General features: G+C 52.3%; 1 protein-coding gene across 2 annotated transcripts in view; it reads left to right on the plus strand.

The window, feature by feature from the left end:
• Positions 1–22,415, plus strand: part of PRMT8 (protein arginine methyltransferase 8) — an 81,933-nt gene extending 59,518 nt beyond the window's left edge. For both annotated transcript variants that reach the window (XM_060112039.1, XM_060112040.1), the window contains exons 5-10: positions 103–245; positions 815–902; positions 7,930–8,045; positions 13,199–13,349; positions 21,448–21,569; positions 22,332–22,415. In XM_060112039.1, the coding sequence (XP_059968022.1) occupies positions 103–245; positions 815–902; positions 7,930–8,045; positions 13,199–13,349; positions 21,448–21,569; positions 22,332–22,415 (704 nt within the window). The remainder of the gene's footprint in view (positions 1–102; positions 246–814; positions 903–7,929; positions 8,046–13,198; positions 13,350–21,447; positions 21,570–22,331) is intronic.
• The last annotated feature ends 221 nt before the right edge of the window (positions 22,416–22,636 follow it).

A 22,636-nucleotide genomic window follows, 5' to 3' on the forward strand; every position in this document is an offset into this window, starting at 1 on the left:
ACAGCGCTGACACCTGTAGGTCGATCGGGTCCTGATGTGGGGTGCTCATGGCTCCCGGTCAGGGTGCCCCAAAAGTGTGGCCATGGGGTTCTTATTTTCCAGTCATCACCATCTTCAAGGGGAAGGTGGAGGAGGTGGAACTGCCCGAGGAGAAGGTGGACATCATCATCAGCGAGTGGATGGGCTACTGTCTGTTCTATGAATCGATGCTCAACACCGTCATTTTTGCCAGGGACAAGTGGCTGGTGAGCCTGCTGCAAGCTGTCCCTCCGCTGCTCTGCTGGCTGCCTTGCTGCCCTACCCTACCACCTGCAGCCTCGGAAGAATACAGCCACTGCTTCCAGGCCCCTCTCTTTAAACTAGATTTGCTTCTGGGGACACAATGAGCTTTCTTAGGTCTAACCTTGGCCTCTTTTGGTATAATTGACACCCATTCTTGGCTGTCCAAAGTCTATGCTGGTCAACCAGTGCTAGGGACTTGCATGACTGCCAGAGAGCCCAGTGTGCTTTTGACCTTGGCTTCTCCAGGCTCAAACGTTAAAGCATCTTCCACCATCCCTCACTGGACATACCTTTGCCCCTCCTCATGTGTCCCATGGTCCCCACCTCGGCCCCTTGAGTTTTCCCATGTACCAAAGTCAAAACTGAGCTTCCCTGCCCAGCCCTAGTCCCGGCCAAGGTGACAGACAGTCTGCTGAGTGAGAAATACTGGCAAGGGGGTGCCTGTCTGGTGACTCTATGTGCAGTTCAAAAATGTGATGTCTTTGTCAGGTGAATAGATTACGAGACCCATTTCTCCACAATTCATCAACAGAAACCTGGAGGGCTTATGTTTCCAGACCGGGCAGCATTGTACGTGGTAGCAATTGAGGACAGACAGTACAAGGACTTCAAAATCCACTGTAAGTCACCTCTTGATTCTCTGTTGGGCTTTTTTATTGATTTACTTTTGCGTGTTTGGGGTGGACAGCGCTTCAGAGGGCTGAGGGTGAGCAGCTCTCTCGCGGACACAGCTGCTGTGCCTCTGGAGTTCACCTGTGATGCTTTCTGGATTCTTCTCTCTGGATGTTTTCCCCTGGTCCCAAGAGTGGGGTTCTACAGAGAGGAAATAAGCAGCGTGGCTGGTGGGAGATAAAGCGGGGAGGGAATGAACACAGTGTGAATGGAAAATGAACAAAACAGCAAAAGCCGAGTTTTTGCAGAGCTGTCCGGGGGGCTGGAAGCTGTTAAGTGTCATTTATCCCCAGCGTCCACGCAGGGGCAGGGACCATGGGTCTCCAGCCAGGCCAGTCGTTTTGAACCCTGCTTTTGTACCCTTCAGACTTTTCAGCATAATATTGATTCTCCTTCACATTAAGTAAAATATGGGGAGAGATGGGGTCTGGGCGTGTAGGTGTTGGGGGCGGGCAGGGGACTTATCCGCACCTGGATTCATTATGTATCATCAGCTGAAAACGTGTTCTCTTAGAAAAAAAGCCCCCCAAACCCTCCAATGTTTTATCTGGTCCCCAAAGGTTTGTTGTGTTCTATTTCATTTAAAGGGTAACCATTCTCAGTGACACAAACCTGGTCCTCCATGAGATTAAACGGATTATGTTTTCATAAGGTTTAGAGACAGCCATGTGTCTCCTCAGCCAGAACTAAAACGACCAAGGGGCAAAGACCCCACACACACAAGCGGGCATGCGTGTGATGCGACCAAAGCACAAGCAGAAATTCCAAATTGTCTAATGGGCTCTGTAGATCTGGGTTCCAGCCCCTGCAGTGCTAAATCCCCTTGGCAAGACTACCTACAGTGGAGGGGTTCCCAGACGGAACAGATGGGCCTCCTGCCCCCAGAGGCTGGGCCTCCAGAGTTCAACAAAGTCTTGTGCCATCTAATCATTGTGCATGCTGCTGGCGATACAACAGCTGGGCTGTGCCACAGAATGAGTGCATCTGCATGTGTGTTCACACCCTTCTGGAAATATAAACTCAGAGCATGAAGTTCAGAGACGGGTTCAGGAGAAGACAGAAATGGGACGATGGTCTGAGGCTCTGTGCCCTGTGCCTACAGCCCTTCTGGCATCATTTCCAACATTCGATAAACAATGAGAGGTAGGGGGGCCGAGGTTAGATGATCCTGCTATGAAGTTGGCCAGCCCTGGCTTCACATCCTATGGGTGACCGTGAGCAAATTACCTAACATCTCTGAGCCTCGGTTGAGATGAAATCCCCAATCCTATAGACTTGCCACGAGGATTAAGTGAGGTGATATATATTAAGGGACGTGAGAGTTCTTGGTGCTGCGTGCACCAGCCGGGTCTCCGAATGTATCACTAAACCCCTTCCTGCTCATGGCTCTGGCCCCCAAGCCTGACTGCCAAGCTTGTTGGCCTCCAGTGGCTCAGAATCTAGGACGGATGTGCCCCCCTGATAAGTTTCAGAAACAGCTCAACAGTGAATGTTGATCAAATGCATATATAAGTAGGACATGTTTTGCCCTGGAGCTGCGTGGTAACGCTCTTTTTGGAGTTCTTGCCGTAACTGTATAAATCGTGTTTGGGGGAGAACATTCAGGCCCTTTCTTTGTTCTCACGTGCACTAAATATTGATTGAGCTCCGACCCTCGGCACAGCTCTTTAAGGAACTTCCTCATGGTTTAAAAGCAAACATACCTCACCCTCCTCCTTGCCTGGATCATGGACCTTGACTCACGTATCTTGCAATGAGGACTGGACCAGTCCTGACAGGCGCTGGGGCGCTGGCCGCTTCTCAGGTACCAGCCCAGGACTGGAGACCGTGGGGTGGAGTCTTGTCCTGCCCATTGCAATGTTCATGCCTTCTGAAAAAGAAAAGAAAATTAAAAGTCAGCCCCATTTTTTCTTGTGGAATCTCTGTAGTCTGTCAACACCAGTCCCCCCAGCACCAAAAATCACACACACCCCTAAATTTTATTTAAGGTATTCTCAAGTTTTCTATTTAAACGCTTTTTTTAATGCCCTGTTTTTAGTGAAGGAAGCAAGCCCATTTAGAAATCTGTTTTAAATAAACAGGGATTTTGATTGCTCTGAGCTCTTAATCAAGAGTGAAAGCATAAAGGTTAATGATTGCCAAGGGAACAATTGTAAGCAAATTCCAGTTGGCTCAAGAACCAGCTAAAAAAGAAAAATCTGAAAGTGGGGCAGGAGAGGGAGACAAGCCCAGTCCCTTGCAGAAAGGAAATGAAGAAAACAATTTTCCCCTCCCCTCCCCCCTTCTCCTCCCCTCCCCTCTTTCTCAACCACGTGCAACGCGGGAACACAAGCATGAGTGAAATACAGAGCCTGCCCTCAATTTGCTCACCGACGACTAGAGAACACACAGAAAGAGAGGCACGATTGCCATGTACGAGGCTCACAGCGCATATTTTGTTGAGTGAATGAATGAGAAAATGAATGAACGAATAGAAGTAAACCAGCAGACGGGTGTGCAAGGTGGACAGTTTAACCCAGAGAGAGGAGCAGTCATTAAAACTTTTTTTTACTCTGGGGATTTCTAGAATCTCAAAATTGGAAGGAAATTTGGTAGATATTCTATTTGATTTTTTTGCCCAGTACATGAATCTAGAAACTGCTGAGGGTCCGAGGATGGGCACCAGCTTCCTCACCGACGAGAAGATGACAAGGAACCCCTCGTGTAGGTTTGGTGGTGCCCGTAGCTGAAGGGTTGTAGGGCAGAGCCTCTTGGAGGGCTCAGGTGCTCTCCATGGGTTTCCCTTCCACCACCACCCCGACAGCCAGAGTTCTATTTCTAGCCTATTTTACACAAGGAGCTGACTTTGATCTAAGAGCCTAAAGTGTATTAAACTATTATACACAGCTTCCTTTCTGACTAGAGGAGAAGCTGGAAGTGGCACTTGCTCTGATTTTCTCTGAGGCAGTCCCATTTGCCCTAGCAGGGAAGCTCCAATTACTTGGGCCAGGGAAGGGAGGGATTATGTAGCTACAGGTCTCTCCAATGAAGAGTGAAATTTGTTTTCTGGTCTTTCATATTCCTGTCTTTGTTTTCAGTTTTATTATCTCCTCTGATATATCCATTCTGCTCATAAGCCCATTGGAAGAATTCTTCACCTTTGATATTGTGATTTTCACTTCCAGCATTTCCATTGGCTCTTTTTTATAGTTGCCATCTCACCGATGAAATTCTTTATCTGTTCATGCATGTTTTCTCCATTAGGTTCTTTTTTTTTTTTTAAATAGGCAGTCTCTCTCTACAGGTTACATTCTTTTTAAAAAATAATTTATTATTTATTTATTCATTGTCTGCGTTGGGTCTTTGTTGCTGTGCGCGGGCTTTCTCTAGTTGTGGTGAGCGAGGGCTATTCTTTGTTGCGTGTGCGGGCTTCTCATTGCGGTGGCTTCTCTTGTTGTGCAGCACAGGCTCTAGGTGCGCGGGCTTCAGTAGTTGCAGCACTCGGACTCAGTAGTTGCAGTGCATGGGCTCAGTAGTTGTGGCTCGTGGGCTCAGTAGTTGTGGCTCGTGGGCTCTAGAGCGCAGGCTCAGTAGTTGTGGCTCATGGGCTTAGTCGCTCTGCGGCATGTGGGATCTTTCCGGACCTAGGATCAAACCCATGTCCCCTGCACTGGCAGGCTGATTCTTAACCACTGCGCCACCAGGGAAGCCCTGGGTCATATTTTTCTTTCTTTTCCATGTGTCTTGTAATTTTTATTAATGCTGGACCTTGTGAGTAATGCTGGACAGTAGAGACAGATGCATAATTTATGCCCAGAGAAGAGCATGCCTTTTCCTCTGCCAGGACATTAAAGTGGGACTTTTAGTCCATCTGGTCTGTAGTTATGGTAGGTCTGGGCTTTGTTGCTGCTTTAGTTACATTCATTGCACCATAACATGGTCCTTTTCAAGAGTTTGTTTTAATACATAAACTAAATTTCACAGGTCCTTCTGATGTTATTTTTTTTAATCCCCAGAAAATTAATTACAGTATTTCCTGCTGGCTGATGACCCTCACCCCCCATTCACTCATTCAATAGACAAGACAGAATTACAACAAAAGATTAACGTGCTTGATGTCTATCCTCTCCCATCCCTGCCTCGCGTACGGTAAAGAAGCTAGTGGGAAATGAATGGTCAGCAGAAAGGAGAGAAAAGTCTAAGGTCCTGGGTGATCAGTCATTGAATAACTGGAAGTGGGGCAGTCTGGCTGGGGAGATAAGACACGAATTAACCCCTAAGAAGAAGATAACGAACACACGAGGCACTGTGAAGCAGGGCAGGCTTAACAGCTTGGGAACACATTCCAGTTAAAACAGCTTTATCTGTGGACCTCTACCGTGCCAGATGCTCTGCTGTAGGTGCTGAGGATACAGGAGGAGAGGTCCCATGGTTGAGAGTCATTGGAGAAGGTGTCACAATGGCCATTTGAGACTTTAAGTCCATTTGAAAGGGACTGGAAGGGACTTCGAAAATTATTTAGCCCAAGGATTTCTAACTGGTTGGAATTGCCTATGTAGAGGTGAAAATCCCAGCTCACTGGGGCGCACATCTGGAGATTCTGATTCAGTAGGTCTGGGTGTCGTCCAGGAATCTGTATTTTAAAGAGTGTCCCAGATGATTCTGGAACACAGAACTACGGAACCAAACTCCTCACTTTACAAAACAAACCAGAGATAAGGGGACTGATCTGCCACGGTCACACAGCTTGGATGGTGGCAAAGCCAGAGCGCAAACCACATAACGGCAGCAACAATTGTGTATCAAGGGCTTTCTATGGGCCAGGCACTGTCTTATGTACTTTACATATATTATCACATTTAATCCTCTTAACAACTCTATAGAGTAACTATCATGATCGTCCTCTCCATTTTGAAGAAGAAACCAACTCTTTAGGAGGTTAAATTCTTGCCTAGAGTTGCACAGCAAATAAACAGCAGAGCCCAGATTTGAAGCCCAGAGCCCAGGACTTTAACCATTACCCACACAGACTCAGATATCTGCCTAACTTTTTCACTGAACCTTAACTTAAAGCAGGGCCGGGAGAGGCAAAGAGCAGGTATGTGGCTGCAGGTCTTTGGGAAGGGGTTTTAAACAAAGGCAGTGTGTTTTGGTGTTGTGCATGTTCTATCTGGGCGAGCATGGACAGCTATTTTCAGATTCTAGAAGGAGGTCTTCTCTGAAGCATGTGCTGTTGACACACTTCCCCAAACACAGGTAGGTTCAGTTGGGACTTTGGCACCAGCCTCGTGTATATAATGGGATCTGACTGGCATCTTATCCTCAAGCCAGAATTTCACAAGTCCTCACCCTCTGGGAGATGGTTATTTTCTCGGCCTCTTCTCCCCGAGGAAGGTCTTTGTGTGCTCTTGAAAAGAATCTGAGTAAGGGCCTCCCTGGTGGCGCAGTGGTTGAGAGTCTGCCTGCCGATGCAGGGGACACGGGTTCGTGCCCCGGTCCGGGAAGATCCCACATGCCGCGGAGCGGCAGGGCCCGTGAGCCATGGCCGCTGAGCCTGCGCGTCCGGAGCCTGTGCTCCGCAACGGGAGAGGCCATAACAGTGAGAGGCCCGCGTACCGCAAAAAAAAAAAAAAAAAAAAAAAGAATCTGAGTAAAAGGGGCACAGCTTTCCCTGACCATTCACACCTCCCTCCTCCCACCCCCCTCTCCTAAACACATGCAGGCTCATGAGTTCCCTAAGGTACCATTTGTTTGGTGAACATTAAAAAAAAATTTAATCCTGTAAGATTTTAGAGAAAGGCGTCTCTACTGCAGTGTATTTCTAAACCCCTCTGAATAAACGGACAAGTGAGATTTCAGCTGGCCAGTAACTAAAGACTCCGCTGAGACACTCTCTGCGCTGTGGGGGGGGGGGGCTAATGGCATCCCTGGTTGCTGTCACGACTGAGTCAGTGCAGCTGAAGGATTAGGACCCAAGCCGGGTTTGAGCCCCAGCTCCACGGTTTCCCTGCTGTGGGATATTGGGCCAGATACTGCCTGTGAGCCGGATGCCAGCTTCTGCAAGCCCCTGTTTTCTCATCTGTCACATGGAGGTATCCTCACGGGGTTGCTGGGGAGATTCAGTGAAGGGTCTGGCCAGGGCTAGGTGATCAATCAATGATTGCCATCACTTAAGGGTGATCTTGGACCATCAGACCTGCATTCATTTACTCTCCAACCCTGCATCCTGAATACGTCCCCTGCTTAAAGCATCTTATGAACAGCCCCAAAGGGCCAAGGAGCACTGTTGGGGTGCTTTGTGCCCCAATGGGGGGGTATGTCTTCTGAGATGCATCCTTAGAGAGAACATCATGGCGTGTGAGACAGTCAAGGCCTCTCCTGGACCACTCCTGCTCCTGCCCCTGCCCCTCAGTTTTTCAGTTGAGAAAGTGGAGTTTCAGAGAGGTTAGGAAATTTGCACAAGGGCCTGGCCAGTCAGTGGAGGTGCTGGCATTCAAACTGCAGCCTGTCTCACTGAAAGCCCATGTTTCTTTCTGCTGCTTGAGAGCTTCAGCTGGCAGGGCTGGGAGGAGGGAAAGAGATGGGCCTTGTAGTTGTGGAGAATGACTGGAGCAAAGGCTCCGGGGTAGGAATGTGGACAGCAGAGGGGAGAGTTCGTAGGAGGCTCTGAGGCTCAGAGAGGTGGCAGGAGAGCAGGTCCAGAAGAATCAGGAATTTGGGTTCGAGTCCTGACCCTGTGGGAGTCTGGCTGTGTGACCTTGGAGAAGTTTCTCAGCCTCTCTGAGCTTTACTTTTCCTAACCCTAAAGCAGGACCTGTACCAATGAGATGGCGTGAATGAGCGTCTGGCACATTGCAAAACTCTCCACCAGGCAGGCAACTCTCCTGTCCTCAGGCAGGGGAACACAAGCTGCCCCCCACCCTCTAGGACTCAGGAGGGTCGGGAGACTTCCGGGGGTCCTGCTGCCAGCACTCACTTCTCGCTCTGTTCCCACAGGGTGGGAGAACGTCTATGGCTTTGACATGACCTGCATCCGGGACGTTGCCATGAAGGAGCCCCTGGTGGACATCGTGGACCCAAAGCAAGTGGTGACCAATGCCTGTTTAATAAAGGTCTGCAGATGCGGCTTGCTCGGGCCTGGGTGTGCGGGAACCCGGCTGTGCCACCTGGACGCTTGGGCCTAGAGTAGAGGCCACGCCAGCTCCTGCAGGGCCCCAAACTGTGAGGCAAGGCCACCCTGGCCAGAGCCTTTGGCAGCCCACAGTGACCCGTCAAAGCCAGCACTGTCACTGAGCAGAGCTGGGGACAGAGTGCCACTGGGACTCCACGTGGCACAGTTGGGGGGTGGGCGGTGCATGTCCCTTGGTGCTGTGAGGGGGGAGGGGTGTCGGGTGGGCTTGGAGGAGTATCTGAGGGAGGACATCCTGGAGGCTCAGGTTGGGGGAAGCCCCTCCATTCCGAGGGGGCTGGCCTCTTAGGCAAGAAATCCCACACCTCAGTCTGCTGTGTGAGCAGCCTCACGCCCGCACCTCTAAGCACACATCTGACCCGGCCGCACGAAGCTCCCCTCCTCCTGGGTGCCCTTGCTGGTACAGGCCCTCACATCTTGTCCTCCGAGGCTTTCTTCGGTGCAGACGGAGAACAGCTCGCCAGCATCCTCTGCAGACCAGTCCTTACCCAGTGCATTCTTATCACTAAGTATCCAAACGTGCCAAATTTGCTAGGGGACAGATAAAAGCCCCCCGAGACCTCCCTTCCCTCCCAGCCCCTCCTAGAGGTAACGCTGTCCACAGGGTGAGCTGATCTTTCCAGCCCTTTTTCTAAGTGTCTGCATTTACATATGCTAATCCATCCTGTCTAATGATGGAAAACTCTTTGATCTTTCACTGCTTTTTTTTGAAGTCTAGAAAGACATCCGTCTCATAGGCTTCAAGTTAATGTTTTAATCAAAGAATCTGGGTTCACTGTGTCCGTTGTCCTCAGCGCTCCCAGCCCTCACCTTGCTGAAGCCCACCTTCCCGCCCTGGTCCTGGGCACCTCACTGCTTTCTCGGGAACTCTGGGTGGATGCAGCGGGGAAGAGCCCAGGGGTGAGGGGAGGTTTCTGCAGGACTGATGCAAACGGCTGCTTTGCCCAGGTGAGAACGGTCCCTGGTCCCTGGTCACAGTCTTCCTGAGAAGAAATGCAAGCCTTGTCACCATGGCATTTCAAAGAGACCTCAGAGGACAAATAAAACTAGATGTACCTCGGACAGGTCCCATCAGATAGACACCGCCTCCCTTTTGCAACATCCTGCCTGAGGATTCTGGCTCCAAGTCTAAGCCTTGGCCTCGCACCGAAGGGTTTTGCTGCTTCTTAACTCGGCCCTTTCTGAGTCCAGGCGGGGTTGATGAGGAGCAAACGTCCTTTTATTTCTTCCCACCAGCCCCTCTGTCCCCGAAACCTCTCTCTCTGGCATCCCAAACAAGATCCAGCAAAGTACACCCCAAATAACTCACCCGTAGTGCAAAGCATTGCTGCCCATATTGTAGTATGAGTAGAAATCACCGGGTGCAACTGAATTTGCCAAAATGACGCACGGCAGCTGTATGGAACCGATGGGCGTCTGCCCATGGTGGCGTGGGGATAAGATTCCTTCCGTGTGCTTGGGCCCTGGGTCGCTCTCTGCCCCGCCCTGCAGGCGTGGCCACGGTACCTGTGCTCGTCCAAGGCTGGTCCCAGACTGGCCGGCTCTGTCCCCCGCTCCTTCCTCTCCCCCTCCAGCCAGGAACAGGCAAGGGTCTCTCCTTGGTTACACCTGAGTGCAGCCTGGGGCTGTGGGTATGGGGGGTGGCTGGAGCTCTGGGCCCTCCATGCGTGTCGCCTTGCTTCCTGAGCTCTGAAAAGGGCAAGGACGGCTGTGTTTGCTTCTGCCACCAGGAGAGCCGTCCGTCAGCTCTCGCGAATGTGCTCAGCACCGTCTTCCCTGGGAAAACACTTGCCCTTCGTCACACACTTAAGTGCTATTTTCATCGCTATTAACGTTGCGGCTTGTGGCACTTTATTAGAATTAAGACTCCGTTTTGACCAGACTTCTGCTCTGAGACCTCCATTTGTAACGTGACGTAGTGCTGGGGACAGCCTCGGCCGGGGCCCCTCTGAGTCGCCGATGCCTGCGGAGCCCTGCGCCTGGTGGGGCGCCCTGAGGCCGAGCCGGCGGTCTCGCTGGGGTCTCAGATGCTGCGGCGGCGGCTGCCAAAAGAGAAAGCCTTCTGGCAAAGGGATCAGGGCTCTGGGGGCCAGCGTAATGCGTCTGCCTCTGGACACTTTGGGCCTGAGCGGAGGGAGGGCCCCGACCAGAGGCCTCTGTGTCTCTGAGGCCCAGCCACAGCTGGTCACCCACACAGCCTGCCTGTCCCCACTCCAGAGACCAGCAGTCTCCTCCCTCGTGCCCATTCTAACGCAGATCATACTTTCAGTCGGGATGGTTTTTGTTCCTTCAGAGGCCCCTATTAAGATGCAGATGTCCATAGGACCTAGAGAACGCTGTCAGGGCATTGGTGGCTGACACTGGTTGATGGACATCTGAGACCCTATAGAGATGGAACCCCTGATAGATGGGGCGTTTCTGTGCGTGTGTGCGCGTGCGCAGGCGCATGATTGCTCTTGTGCACGCTGAGAGTGCTGAAGAAGTGAGGGGAAGACAGAGGAGAAAGGAACCGGGTCCAGGTGACTCACGGGGTCTACTTCCAGGTCCCTCTCTGAGCCCAGGCCAAGAGGCTTGGATATTTTTAGGTAAACCATAGAAAGTCGTGGAAGGCTTTAGATCCAGGGAGTAGCATAGTGTGAATGCATCTCAGAGAGATTAGTTGGTTGGTCTGAAGGAGAGGCCCGGGGAGGGGATGGGAAGGAGAGTCCTCAGGCAGGGAGACAGTTTTAGGAGAAGAGTGGTGCATGTCAGGGGTTACATAGCTCACTGAGGGAGCGCAGACCGTAACGTCCAGAGCCCGCGTCTAAAGGGCTCCAGTCTAATGGTGGGCACGGGGGCAGAGGCGGTGAGACCCCTGAGATGAGCCAGAAGCAGGGTGGAAAGACCAGGCGAGGCCCGTGGCAGAGGGCGCCCGAGAGAAAGGGACAGGGACCTTGGAAGGAGCCTGGAGCCTGGCGGGCTGGCCCCAGTGGAGAAGGAGAGGATACGTCAGTGAATGCAGACAGCGCGGGCCCAGCCCAGTGGACTCTGCCGAAGCCCTTAACAAAATCACAGTTAAGCACAGCTGCTCTGAGAGTTTTTGGGCTGGAGGGACCTGCAGACACGTGGCCGAGAGGGATGGCAAAGGTCATAAGCTGACAGGTACTGGGGCTAAAAAGATTTACCCAACGGGGGCAATGGCCCAAACTAACAAGGGGACCTGTAATGAAGGACCCTCCCCGCTGCACTCGGGTCCCAGAGAAAAGGATTATGAGAGGGGTGTTGTGGGAGGGGCTTGGCCAGGTAAAGGCAGCAGGAGCCAGCAGAGTGCACTTCGAGGTCAGAGGCTGCTGGAAGTGGGTCCGAAATCAGGAGGGTAAAGGCGTCAGAAGTCATGACTCAGGAGAGGCAGTTTATGCTGGAGAAGAAAAGGTTTAGGGACCCACGTGAGCACAAGCGGGTGTTGGCTTGTTCCGTGGGTGGAAGTTACAGAGGCTGGTGTGGGCCCTGCTCGCTAGTTCTGAAGCGGGACCTACTGACTGGAGACATCGGGGAAGGACTGGCTGCCTGGTAGGCGGTGAGTGCATCCTCCCAGGGGGAGTGCGGGAGCCCATGGCAGCCACTACCTGGGGATGCTCCCCAGGGCTCTTGCATTCTCGGGGTAAAAGGGGACTGGCTTTCGAACCCCATCGAATTCTGCATGCCTGACCCGGGCTCACAGGGACCTTTAGTCCTGTCCCCCGTCCTTGAGCTTGCAGAAGTGATGTCACCGACATCGAGGGCTCCCACAGTCCCCTGCACCTGCAGTCCCACCCTCTTCCCAAGCGACAGGTCAGAGGATGTCACAGCTGCTAACCCGCACCGTAACAAGGCTCTGGGCTGGCTGGCTGCCTTGACCTCACCTGCGCCTCTGTCCACTGCCCTCCTGTGGAGACAGGACTTGGCTTTGCAGTGCCCAGGATGCTTTGCATCAGTTTTTCCTTTATTCATCCTAGAAACGTGTAGAGATAAAAGTCTCTGTCTCTTCGCTGCTCTTGTCTCTCCGCCGGAGACCCCTCTCTCCTAGCCATTCCCAAGATCTTCCATCATCCGGGTCTCAGGGGCGCCCCTGGGAACCGTTCCAGGCACACAGGTGTCTGTCTGGCCCGTACAGAGCTTTCAGGACAGAGGTCTCTGCCCTACAGCCCGGCAGTAGGAGGTTCTCCCTTAGACCTCACTGAAGGCGGTCTGGATGCCTCCTGGGCCTTGGGGGGTCTGCTGTGTCTCGCTGGAGCCAACGACGGGTCAGCATCCTTCACGCGGGAAGAAGAGCATGTTGCAAACCATTGTTTATGACTCCCGCTCCCCGCAAGACGGATGTGCAGCCACTTCCCAGCTGAAACGGCTAGAATTATTCATTCCTTGTGTTGTCCATTCCTAGCTAGAACTGAAAAATTCTCACCCCTTATTTCCCCCTTTCATTTTTTTTTAACTGTCCGGGCTTGTGATAAATGGTCAGCTGACTTCCCCAGGCTCAGTCCGTGACTGTGTGGGCTCGGTCCTCACTCCTGAGTTAATACTCCATCCCTCATATTGCTGGGAAAGGCGTCGTCAGGGCTGCGGGCATCTGGGAGGGCTTGACGGGGCACCCACGGCTGCTTGGATTCAGTAGGTCTGGGATGCCCTCCCCTCCCCACCCCGCCCCTTGGAATTTGCCCCCAGGTGATGCTGATGCTCTCCTCCAGGGACCCCACCGTGAGAACAGCTAGCTGCACTAGCCATGCAGAGGGGGACTGTTCTGAGGATATTTGGGTTGGGTTCGCGGATGCTCTAATGCTTCCTCCTCTCCTCTCCCCTCCCCTGCATCAGCACTCATCCCCAGAAGATTTACCTTCCTAATCCTGTTGTCCTCAGGCTCTGACTCAAATCTGTTTGCAGCATCGCCTTAGCAGACTCCACCCTAGAAAGGACAGAGGAGGTCATGGGGGGGGCCTGGGAAGTCCCCCTGAGAGCCATGACACCCTGGCCATCCATAGTCTCCCTGGGGGATGAAGCAGAGGACGGCCCAGACCCGGTGGAGGCACTAAGGGTCCGCATTCTCTCTTCTCTGGGCTGCAGGAGGTGGACATCTACACGGTGAAGACGGAGGAGCTGTCCTTCACATCCGCCTTCTGCCTGCAGATACAGCGCAATGACTACGTCCACGCCCTGGTCACCTATTTCAATATCGAATTTACCAAGTGCCACAAAAAAATGGGGTTTTCCACAGGTGAGCCTTCTGCGGGCCTTCCAGACCCTCCTGGCCTCGTGCCAAGGCTCTGTGGGGAGTGACCTCCCCGGCCTGGACGTGGGGCAAGGGCCGGGGGCATCACCCAGGGGCCCTCACTTAGCACCTCCTAAGCCTCTCCAGCCGTGGAGGAATCGCACGTCCCCACGGTTTTGGCTGCCGGAGGAGAAGGTAAAAAACGTGTGGCTGGTGTGGCCAGAGCTAAGAGCAAGTGTCGGGTGGGGAGAGGCAGGCGTGGAGGCCACCTTTCAAATGCACGTTTGTTCATTTAGTGTTTCCCGGGCCCCCTCTGTGTGGGCGGAGGATACGGAGGGGAATAAGATCTCTGCCCACTGCCACGCCTCATGACAGACTCAGCGTCTGCTTCCCTAGGCTGCAACCCAGCTCTACGTCTCCTTCCTGTCTTCTCAGCTTCTGTCCGTCTTCATTAGGTCCCTGACGTGCTCCAGACTCCTTCAGAGGTGCCTCATTGCCTGTAGCAGATAAGCCCAGATTGCTTAGCCTGGTAAATGACAGGGGGTTGGTCCCCTGACTGGCTCCATCCCACTTCCCCAGCCTCATCTCTCAGCACCCTTCGTGCTATGCCTTCCACCCCACCCCTTGGCTGCTGCTCACGCAGCCCAGCACACACTGGCCCTGCAGCTCTCTGCGCTCAGGCATCTTCAGTCCCTCGGCCGTGGCCTCTGCACGCCCCAACCCCTCGTCCATTCAGAGGGCAGGAGGGTCTTCTGTAACCCCCTGGGGCCACTGTAACCAAGTATTCCTCGTGGTTCTGGAGGCCTCTGGAGTTTTCTCCTGAGGCCTCTCTCCTTGGCTTGTCAACGGCCGCCTTCTCGCCGTGTCTTCACACGGTCCTTCCTCTGTGCTCACTCCTGGTGTCTCTGTGAGTGTTCTAATCTCCTTGCTCTACAAGGGCACCAGCCAGATTGGATGAGGGCCCACACTAAGGGCCTCGTTTTAACTAAAGACATTCTCTCCAAATACGTTCATATTCTGAGGTCCCGGGGGTCAGGGCTCCAGCACATGAATTCTGGGGGGAGATGATTCAGCCTATGGCAACTCCCCCATCCCTCTCCTCACCTGGCCACCTCCGGCTCAGGCTGCATCTCTCAGCTCAGGTATTATGATCCCCTCCATCCCTCTAGGGTCAAGGTTAGGCCTCCTTCTCGGGGCTCCGTAACATCCTGTGCTTATGTCTGTCATGGCCATGCTTAAAGTGATACGGGTGCAGTCTAACAAAAAGATAACAAAAGGGTCTAAAAAGGGGCATAAAAAGTTAAGGAAAAAGACCTCTCCCCCATCCATCCCAATCCCATGCCTGAGAGGCATATTTGTTAACGATTTATTTCGTAGCCTTCCAGAAAATTTCAGTGGTGGTGCACAAGCAACTACATACCTATATACACTTTTTTTTCTTTTTATTTGAAATAATTATAGACTCACAAGAAGTTGCAGAAATAGTACATAGATTTCTCTGAACCATAGACCCAGCTGCCTCCGCTGGTGGCATCTTCCATGACAGGAGTACGACATCCGGCTACACTTTTCTTGAAAACACAGGTCGGCTCGCACCATAACACACTGCCCCCTGCTCCCTGTCTTTATTTAACCATATGTCTTGGAGATGCCGCCATAGCCGCACGGAGATATATCCAATCTCTTTTTTTTTAAAACAACCCCCTAGGATTCCAATGTAGGCTGTGCCATTATTCACTGAACATTTCCTTCGTTTTCTGCAGACCTGGGTCTCCCCACCGCTGGGCTCACATCTCATTAATCTCTGCCTTCCTAGCTCCTCCCAGTGGGGCGTGGCTCCGAGATTTCTAAACAAATCTCTGTTCAATGCGTTTGTGAAGCTAGGGTTCCTGCCCTGAGCATGTGTTCATCCTGACCACTCATGGGAGGTCTTCCTGGGAATTGGGAGCTTGGCGCCGGGGCTGAGTGGGCGTGCACGTGGCAGGGATAGGTGAGTTCTACCAGAATTTGAAGATACGATTGTTCACTTCCGGAAGCCGTGGCGTCAGTGGTCCTCTTTCACGCGGTGACAGTGATCCCACTTGATCATGTTTAGTCCTTTGTCTATATTGCCCAGTTTTCTGACACCTTATTGATGTATTTTACATCTATACAGATGAATGACACTGGGTCTGTAGATTTGTTTTCTTGTGATCTCTCTCTCTCTGACTTTGCCAGCAGAGTAATTCTGATCTCGTAGAATAAGTTGGGGAGTGTTTCCTCCTCCTTTATCTGCTGGAAGAGTTTTTGAAGGATCAGTGATAGTTCTTTTTTAAATGCTTGCTGGAATTCCTTAGTGAAGGCACCTGAGCCTGGAATTTTCTTGTGGGAAAGAACGGACAAGAGACTTCACCTAATCCCTCACAGAAGGGCTTTTCTCCGAGTTGGTGTCTCCTGACCATCAAGACTAGGGTCTTCTGGTCTCCATCAGCCAGGCCAGCGCTGGTGCCTCCTCATCCTGGGGAAGACCAGAGAGCCCCGATCCGGGTCACTGTCAGCTGCTACCCTCCCTACGGGAGCAGCAGACGAGCTTATCTTCTCGGTGGGGGCGCAGGAACACCCAGTAGGAGGAAGTGGTATTTCACCTAGACCTTGAAGGGTGGGTGAGACTCAGCCTTGCAATGGTGAGGATTGGGGCAGTGAGGGCTGAGGAAGGGCCCGATCGCGGACGGTGCCTGTGACTGGAGGCCGGGGATGGAGCCACGGTGGCTGGCTCTGCTTCCTCCATCCCTGGGTGATGCCTCCCCCAGGGCCCGCCCTGCTGCAGGTGATGGGAAAGTCAGGGGGCAAGGGTACTCTGGAAAGAGTTCTGTGTCTCTGAAGCCCGGGCTCCAGCCCCTGTAGCTCCAGGCTGCGTTTTTCTTTCCCTGAGATGATCTGTTTCCGGTGGATGACAGTGTGGTTTTGGTCCAGCATGTAGCAGACGTCTTTACCATCTTGGCCATCTTTACCAGCTGGCATGGCTTTGGCAGTGGGCTTTACTCAGACCCTCTGCACTCTGACCAGCAAGGAAAGAATATTTCTTCTTTGTTTTTTAAGGACCTCAGATGCACAGAATTAGATTAATCTTAATTTGTGGTTCATGACATACTACCATCATTGGATCATGCACAGTTCACTTTTTGCTTATTTTTTAATTAATACAAGGGACACCTGTGAACTTGCCACCTAACTCAGTAATAGATTGTAAATAAAGAGTTATTAATTAGAATGTAATAGTACCTAGAATGCATTATTAATTAGAAGGTAATAATTCTAATGATTATTAGAATGTAAATACATTAGTTAATATCAAGAGATAGACTATTGTTAATTAGAATGTAAATATTAACCAGAAATACATTATGAATAAATATAATATGATTATGCTTATAATTAATAAATGCAAGTAAAGTAATTCAGAGTCACATAATAAATCCCTGTGAGCTCACCATCTAACTCCAGGACTTAAATACTACCAATACCTTTGCAGCTACCGCTACCTGGATGGTCCCGTCTTATCCCCTCCCTCCACATCGCCTCTAAACGAACAGTATCCTGAATGTTCAGTTCCTTATCCCCTGCTATTTTAAAAAAGTTTTATCACGTGTAGGTGTAGGCCTAAACAAGGTATCGTTTGGTCTCAGCTGGCTTTGAACTTCAGGCGAAGTGCAGCCTGCTGTAAGCGGCCCCTCCCCATTGGCCCCCAAGGTTTGCAGCTGCTCCGGGACACCCACGTGAAAGCACGTCACGGATTGTGCAGCTTGGAAACAGTCCCCGTGAATGGTGCTGGTGTTTGCCTGCTGCGGCTCCGGGCAGAAGCCGCTGCAAACGGGCACAAGCACCCAGGGCTCCAGGCTGTGCCAGCACAGCTGCCCCGCCCCTTAGACACAGCCTCCTCGGAGGGCGGGGTAGGAAATGGGAACTGGGCCGCCTGGGGCTACTGCTGCAAGGGCAGTACCCAGAGTAGAAGCAGGCCTGCGCCAAGTCCTAGTTTTTCCAGGAAAAGCCACAAGGCAGGGCGATCAGGCCGTGGAGGTGCTCTTAAGTGAGCTCCTTTCCGGGCCTTGGGCTCATTATGAGTGAAATGACATGGTTGGACCTTGACTGCCTGGCAGCCCCTTCCTAGCTTTGCCACCCTGTGACACTGAGCCATTTTCTCAGGTCAGAGAAGCTTCTCCATGCATAGTCTTGAATTCTCCGAAAAGCCTGTGAACCCCCCGGGGAACAGAATTACAAATTTACAGCTAGAAAAAGTATTAAATTCCAGAAAGAACTACCAGCCACTTAGCCACTGGGAAGAGAAAGAGGAAGCAGGATTCCACTCTCTCTTCAGAAGCACCAGGAAAAATCTTCCTGTGAGAGGCTCCAGCCATTTGTTCCTGCAGCCCCCTGTGCACCCCACCTCCATCCTCGGTCACACCTCCCACCGGACTTTAGGGCCAGCTACCTGAGTGTCTTCTCACTTAGGCTGCAGGATCTCAGGGGGCGAAGCTGTACTGGCTGCTGTTCCCCACATTTAGGACCACATCAGGCACATGGCAGGCATCCTGAGTGGATGTCTGCTGAATGAATGAATGATTGAATGAATGCCTGAATGAGTGAATGCATGCGTGAGTGAATGTATGAATGAGTGAATGAGTGAATGCATGCGTGAGTGAATGTATGAATGAGTGAACAAATGAATGCCTGAATGAGTGAATGCATGCGTGAGTGAATGTATGAATGAATGAATGCTTGAATGAGTGAATGCATGCGTGAGTGAATGTATGAATGCCTGAATGAGTGAATGCATGCATGAGTGAATGTATGAATGAGTGAATGAATGAATGCCTGAATGAGTGAATGCATGCGTGAGTGAATGTATGAATGAATCAATGCCTGAATGAGTGAATGCATGCGTGAGTGAATGTATGAATGAGTGAATGAATGAATGCCTGAATGAGTGAATGCATGCGTGAGTGAATGTATGAATGAGTGAATGAATGAATGCCTGAATGAGTGAATGCATGCATGCGTGAGTGAATGAATGAATGTGTGAATGATGGTATGGTCATAACGAGGAAGCCTGAAAGACACTTACACTATCTTGAAGGTTGTAGTTGGGGCAGAGTGGGAGGGAAAGCCTTGTCCGCTGACCAGAACTCTGGATATGGTCCACGGTGATACTGAACGCTCACCCTTGTGCACAGCAACTTTCTGGAGAATCCCTAGAACATTCCAGACCACGACAATGAGGCAGCACGGCTTTACAGGCCAGAGCCATAGTTGATGGATAAATGAAAGGACAGACCACTTTCCACAATGATTAAATAACCACCTTAGGCAATGGCTTGGCAATACCCTAACCTGGGCCTGCTGTGTTACAGATAAGGGGACCATATAATTCATCTTTCAAATGAGGACACTTTGAGAGCGAAAGGGAGAGCTACAGATAACCACACCAGGAAAACGGTCCTGGGCACAACAGGAGGCTAGTCATGCTCAGTGTATCCTTTCCCCTTCCCATCACCTATCCTCACAGTCCCTTGGGAGATAAACTTTCTGCAGATGTAGAAAATGAGCCCCAGGGTCACAGTGCAAATGCATGGCAAAGTGGAAACTGGACACTGGGCCTACTGTTGCCTAATTAAATGTCCCTTCCACTGATACCCACCCAAGAGATGTATTAGATGTAAATGATTGAGTCTGCACAGCAACTGGCTGTGTATCTACACCACCTGGGGGGAGACTTTTACGCCTTGGCAAGCCTGCCCCCATCTCACACCCCAGAATTACTGAATTCACATCTCTAGGACTAGAGTCAAAACATCTGAATTGTCATCAACTTTTCCTGGACACCTTGGTGGAGAACCTGCATTGAGAAAACTGCTTTAGCAATGAGTCCGTGGACCCATCGTGGAAATGAGATGTTTGGGGAAGTTCTTAACCTTTTGATGTTGATGTCAAGGGGAAATATTACTCTCCTCCCACCCAAGGTGGGTGTCTTTTGGGGGACCAGCGTCAGAGGTGGACTTCTGGGCTTGCTGGCTGGCAGAGCTGAGCCAGTGAAGTCTCTGGAAGTCTCACAGGCATCCGATTAGGAGGCAGAAGGTAGCTGCTGGAATCTTCTTGTCTGAAGGGCTTTAAGAACAGGAGACACACCTGTCTGGGTTGGCGTGGGTGGCAGCGGGGGTGGGAGTGCTGTCAGTCATACGCTACCATCCTCTGCACACCCCGGAGATGATCTTTTGACAATTCGTTTAGATGTCGTTGGAAGGGAAGGTGCTGGGAGCAGGTGGACTTTGCCTGTGGACCGCAGTATGCCTTGGAGGCCAGGAAGGTTGGGTGTGTTTGGGGATCCAGGATCCGAGCGGCACAGACTCTATGTTCATGATCCTCCTTCAAGCCCTTCCAAATCCTCAGGCTGCCTCCCCTCCACTAGACCTTGAGCTTGCATCGATTTCCTAAATGCACACATCGAAGGCTACTCCAGTATCCAAACCACTGACATTTGATCAAGCTAGTTCATTGCAAAGGACACAGACAGACAGACTCTTCACCACCATTAAAATAGATCTTGGGGTCTGAACGGTCTTGGTCTGACAGGGCATACGGTAAATCCCCAGTCGGGCTGTGTGTGCACTCCTCCGGGCTGGACCGCAGGTGTGCATAGGGTCGTGGGGCAGCCCCAGTCATTTCTGTGATTAAAACTCTGCCTTCTAGTGACTCTCAGGGCCTAGCCTTTGTTCTGCCTCCAAAGCCATCTATAAGGCCACATATAAGTCTTTCCATGTGACAGCCTTTGAAGTATTTGAAAGGCACTTATTACACCCTCCCTAAGTCTTCCCACCTTTAGCTCTGGTCCTAAGCAAACAGGGGATCAGTGTTAATGAGTCCTGCATCCTGGTGGAGGGAGGGAAGAGCCTGAAGGGCACGAGGAACTGACTGGAAGACGGGTTCTTCTACAGCCCTTAGGTTCCAAAGCCGCAGTGTCACTGAACACTTCTGGGTACCTTGAAGCGTCACAACACGCCCCCTCTGGGGCTTTCTACCGTCGTTCATTTATTCAGTACTCACAGACCTAGCAAGGGTGGTGATGGGCTCTGAGGATAGAGCAGTAAGCAGACCCCGGCCCTCACGGAGATTGCAGTCTTGTGGAGGACACAAACACGTAAAAAGAGACAGAGACCGTTATGTAAGGGCATGACAGCCACCGTGGCAACATAAGCCCAGGGTGCCCTTAATCCAGCTGGGTCAGGCAAGGCTTGCCCAAGGATGTGACCTTGAAGAATGAGGAAGGGAGAGGCTGGTGATGAGGGAGGGAAGTGTCCCAAGGACGGCTGCTGCTGAGGAAGGGGGCCCATAAGACAGGACCCCTCGTCTAGTTGTAGAATTTGTAGTGTGCCCAGAGGGATGGATGGGATTTCACGGCAAATACAGGGGAGGGGAGGTGCAAGCATCAGTCAGCGTGGCTTTGGATCATGCATGAGGTGTGAGCTGTGGATCAGCCTTGGGTCTGTGGAATGAGAGGCATCCCCAGTTTCTAGTCATCCAGGTAGGAAGGCGCGGCTGAAACCCCAGGGCAGGCCTGGGCCAAGGGAAGTAGGATTGGTTTTAGGACAGAGAGGCAGGCAGGGAAAGCTATGTGTAGGCCTGGGGTGTCAGTGGAATTGGCGAAACTGGCTTAGCCGTGGAGTTGGCATGAATGGTGTCATTTAAGGGGAGACAGGATGCACCACCCTCCAGATCTCTCCCCTACAATGTCTGAAAGTCTTCACTCTGCTGAACTAATGAAAAACAGTAGCGTTTGGAGATGCGTTGTGTTAATGCCGCCCCTTGTGTGGCTTTGTAATATCAGCTTGTTTCTCTTCTGATCCCCAGCGAAGACCCGCAGTCCCGAGGGGGTGGGGCCTTGATCCTGGGAGGAGGCCCTGAGCTGAGCGGGGTGTCCTGTGGGCTTGGAGCAGGCGCAGGGGCTGGGTGCCTGACCCAGTGAGAGCGCTTGCTGCGGTGTTCAGTGAGTCCCAGAGGAAGCCCAGCAGCGTCCGCGCGGGGTCCCGGCCCCTCTGAGATGTCTTCTCTAACCCTCCTTCTCATCCTTCAGCCCCTGATGCCCCCTACACCCACTGGAAGCAGACTGTCTTCTACTTGGAAGACTACCTCACCGTCCGGAGGGGGGAGGAGATCTACGGGACCATATCCATGAAGCCAAATGCCAAAAACGTGGTGAGTGCTGAGGCGGCCTCTGTGAGGCCGGGGTCAGAGAGGAGGAGGGACCCTGGGGGCCGGCTTCCAGGGAGCTGCCAGGACCCACTTGCCCGGGGGGGCCTGGCTGCCTTGTGCACAACCAGAAAAGTTACAGGGGAAGCGGTAGGAAGGCGGGTTTGGATGTGATGGCCTCCTTCAAGGACTCCAGCCTGGACCCCTTAAGACTGGGGAACTGGAGCCTTACTTTAGGACACCCTGGGCACCCTCCCAGCCTTGAGGACAGCTTCCCGCCCTTGGTGGGAGGTGTTTTGAGAACAGAGGCTGTGGCCATGGACTTTGCCTCATTTAGGACCAGCTGAGCCAGGAAAGAACAGTGTGTGGTGGCTTTTGGAAGACCAGGTTCGCATTCCTCAGGCTGGCCTGGGGGGCTGGAGGCCGTGTGATTCTTTCTGAGCCCCCTGGGGTGCGGGCACGTGCCGGGCAGGCGCCGAGGGTGCTCCGAGGCTTCCGCCCTGGGAGGCTCAACCGCCCCACTTCTCCCGGGATGAAACCAGAGGGAACATCTCTGTATTCTAACAGGAAGGACTTAGGTTAGAAATCAAAGGCCTTCCCGTGAGGGTAACGAGGCACCGGAAGAGGCTCCCGAGGCCTGTTGGTGGGGAGTGGAGTTCTGAGCTGGAAAAGCCTAGCGGCGCAGATGCGCCCGGCCCTCTGCCTGCGGGGAGGGGGGCGGTCCCCACCTCCTTCCGCGCTGATGCCCTGGCTTCTCCTTCTTTGCAGCGAGACCTCGATTTCACAGTAGACTTGGATTTTAAGGGACAGCTGTGCGAAACATCTGTATCTAATTACTACAAAATGCGTTAGCACACGTGGGAGGCTGCAGAGAGCGAGCGAGCACGGAAACTCACCTCCATCTGAGGCGCCGCCACAAGGGACCCTGTTTGCAGGACTACACGCTCCAAACCGGAGTCTGACACTCTGCCCTTGAGCTTGGTGAACTCAGCCGGCCTCCTGAGGGCCCTGCCACTGGACAGAGGGCCTCCAGCTCCTCGGCTGTGCTCTGGGGGCCCTTCTCAGAGGCTCTG

Source organism: Mesoplodon densirostris, chromosome 11, assembly GCF_025265405.1.
Source record: "Mesoplodon densirostris isolate mMesDen1 chromosome 11, mMesDen1 primary haplotype, whole genome shotgun sequence".
In the NCBI taxonomy this organism is placed as follows: domain Eukaryota; kingdom Metazoa; phylum Chordata; class Mammalia; order Artiodactyla; family Ziphiidae; genus Mesoplodon; species Mesoplodon densirostris.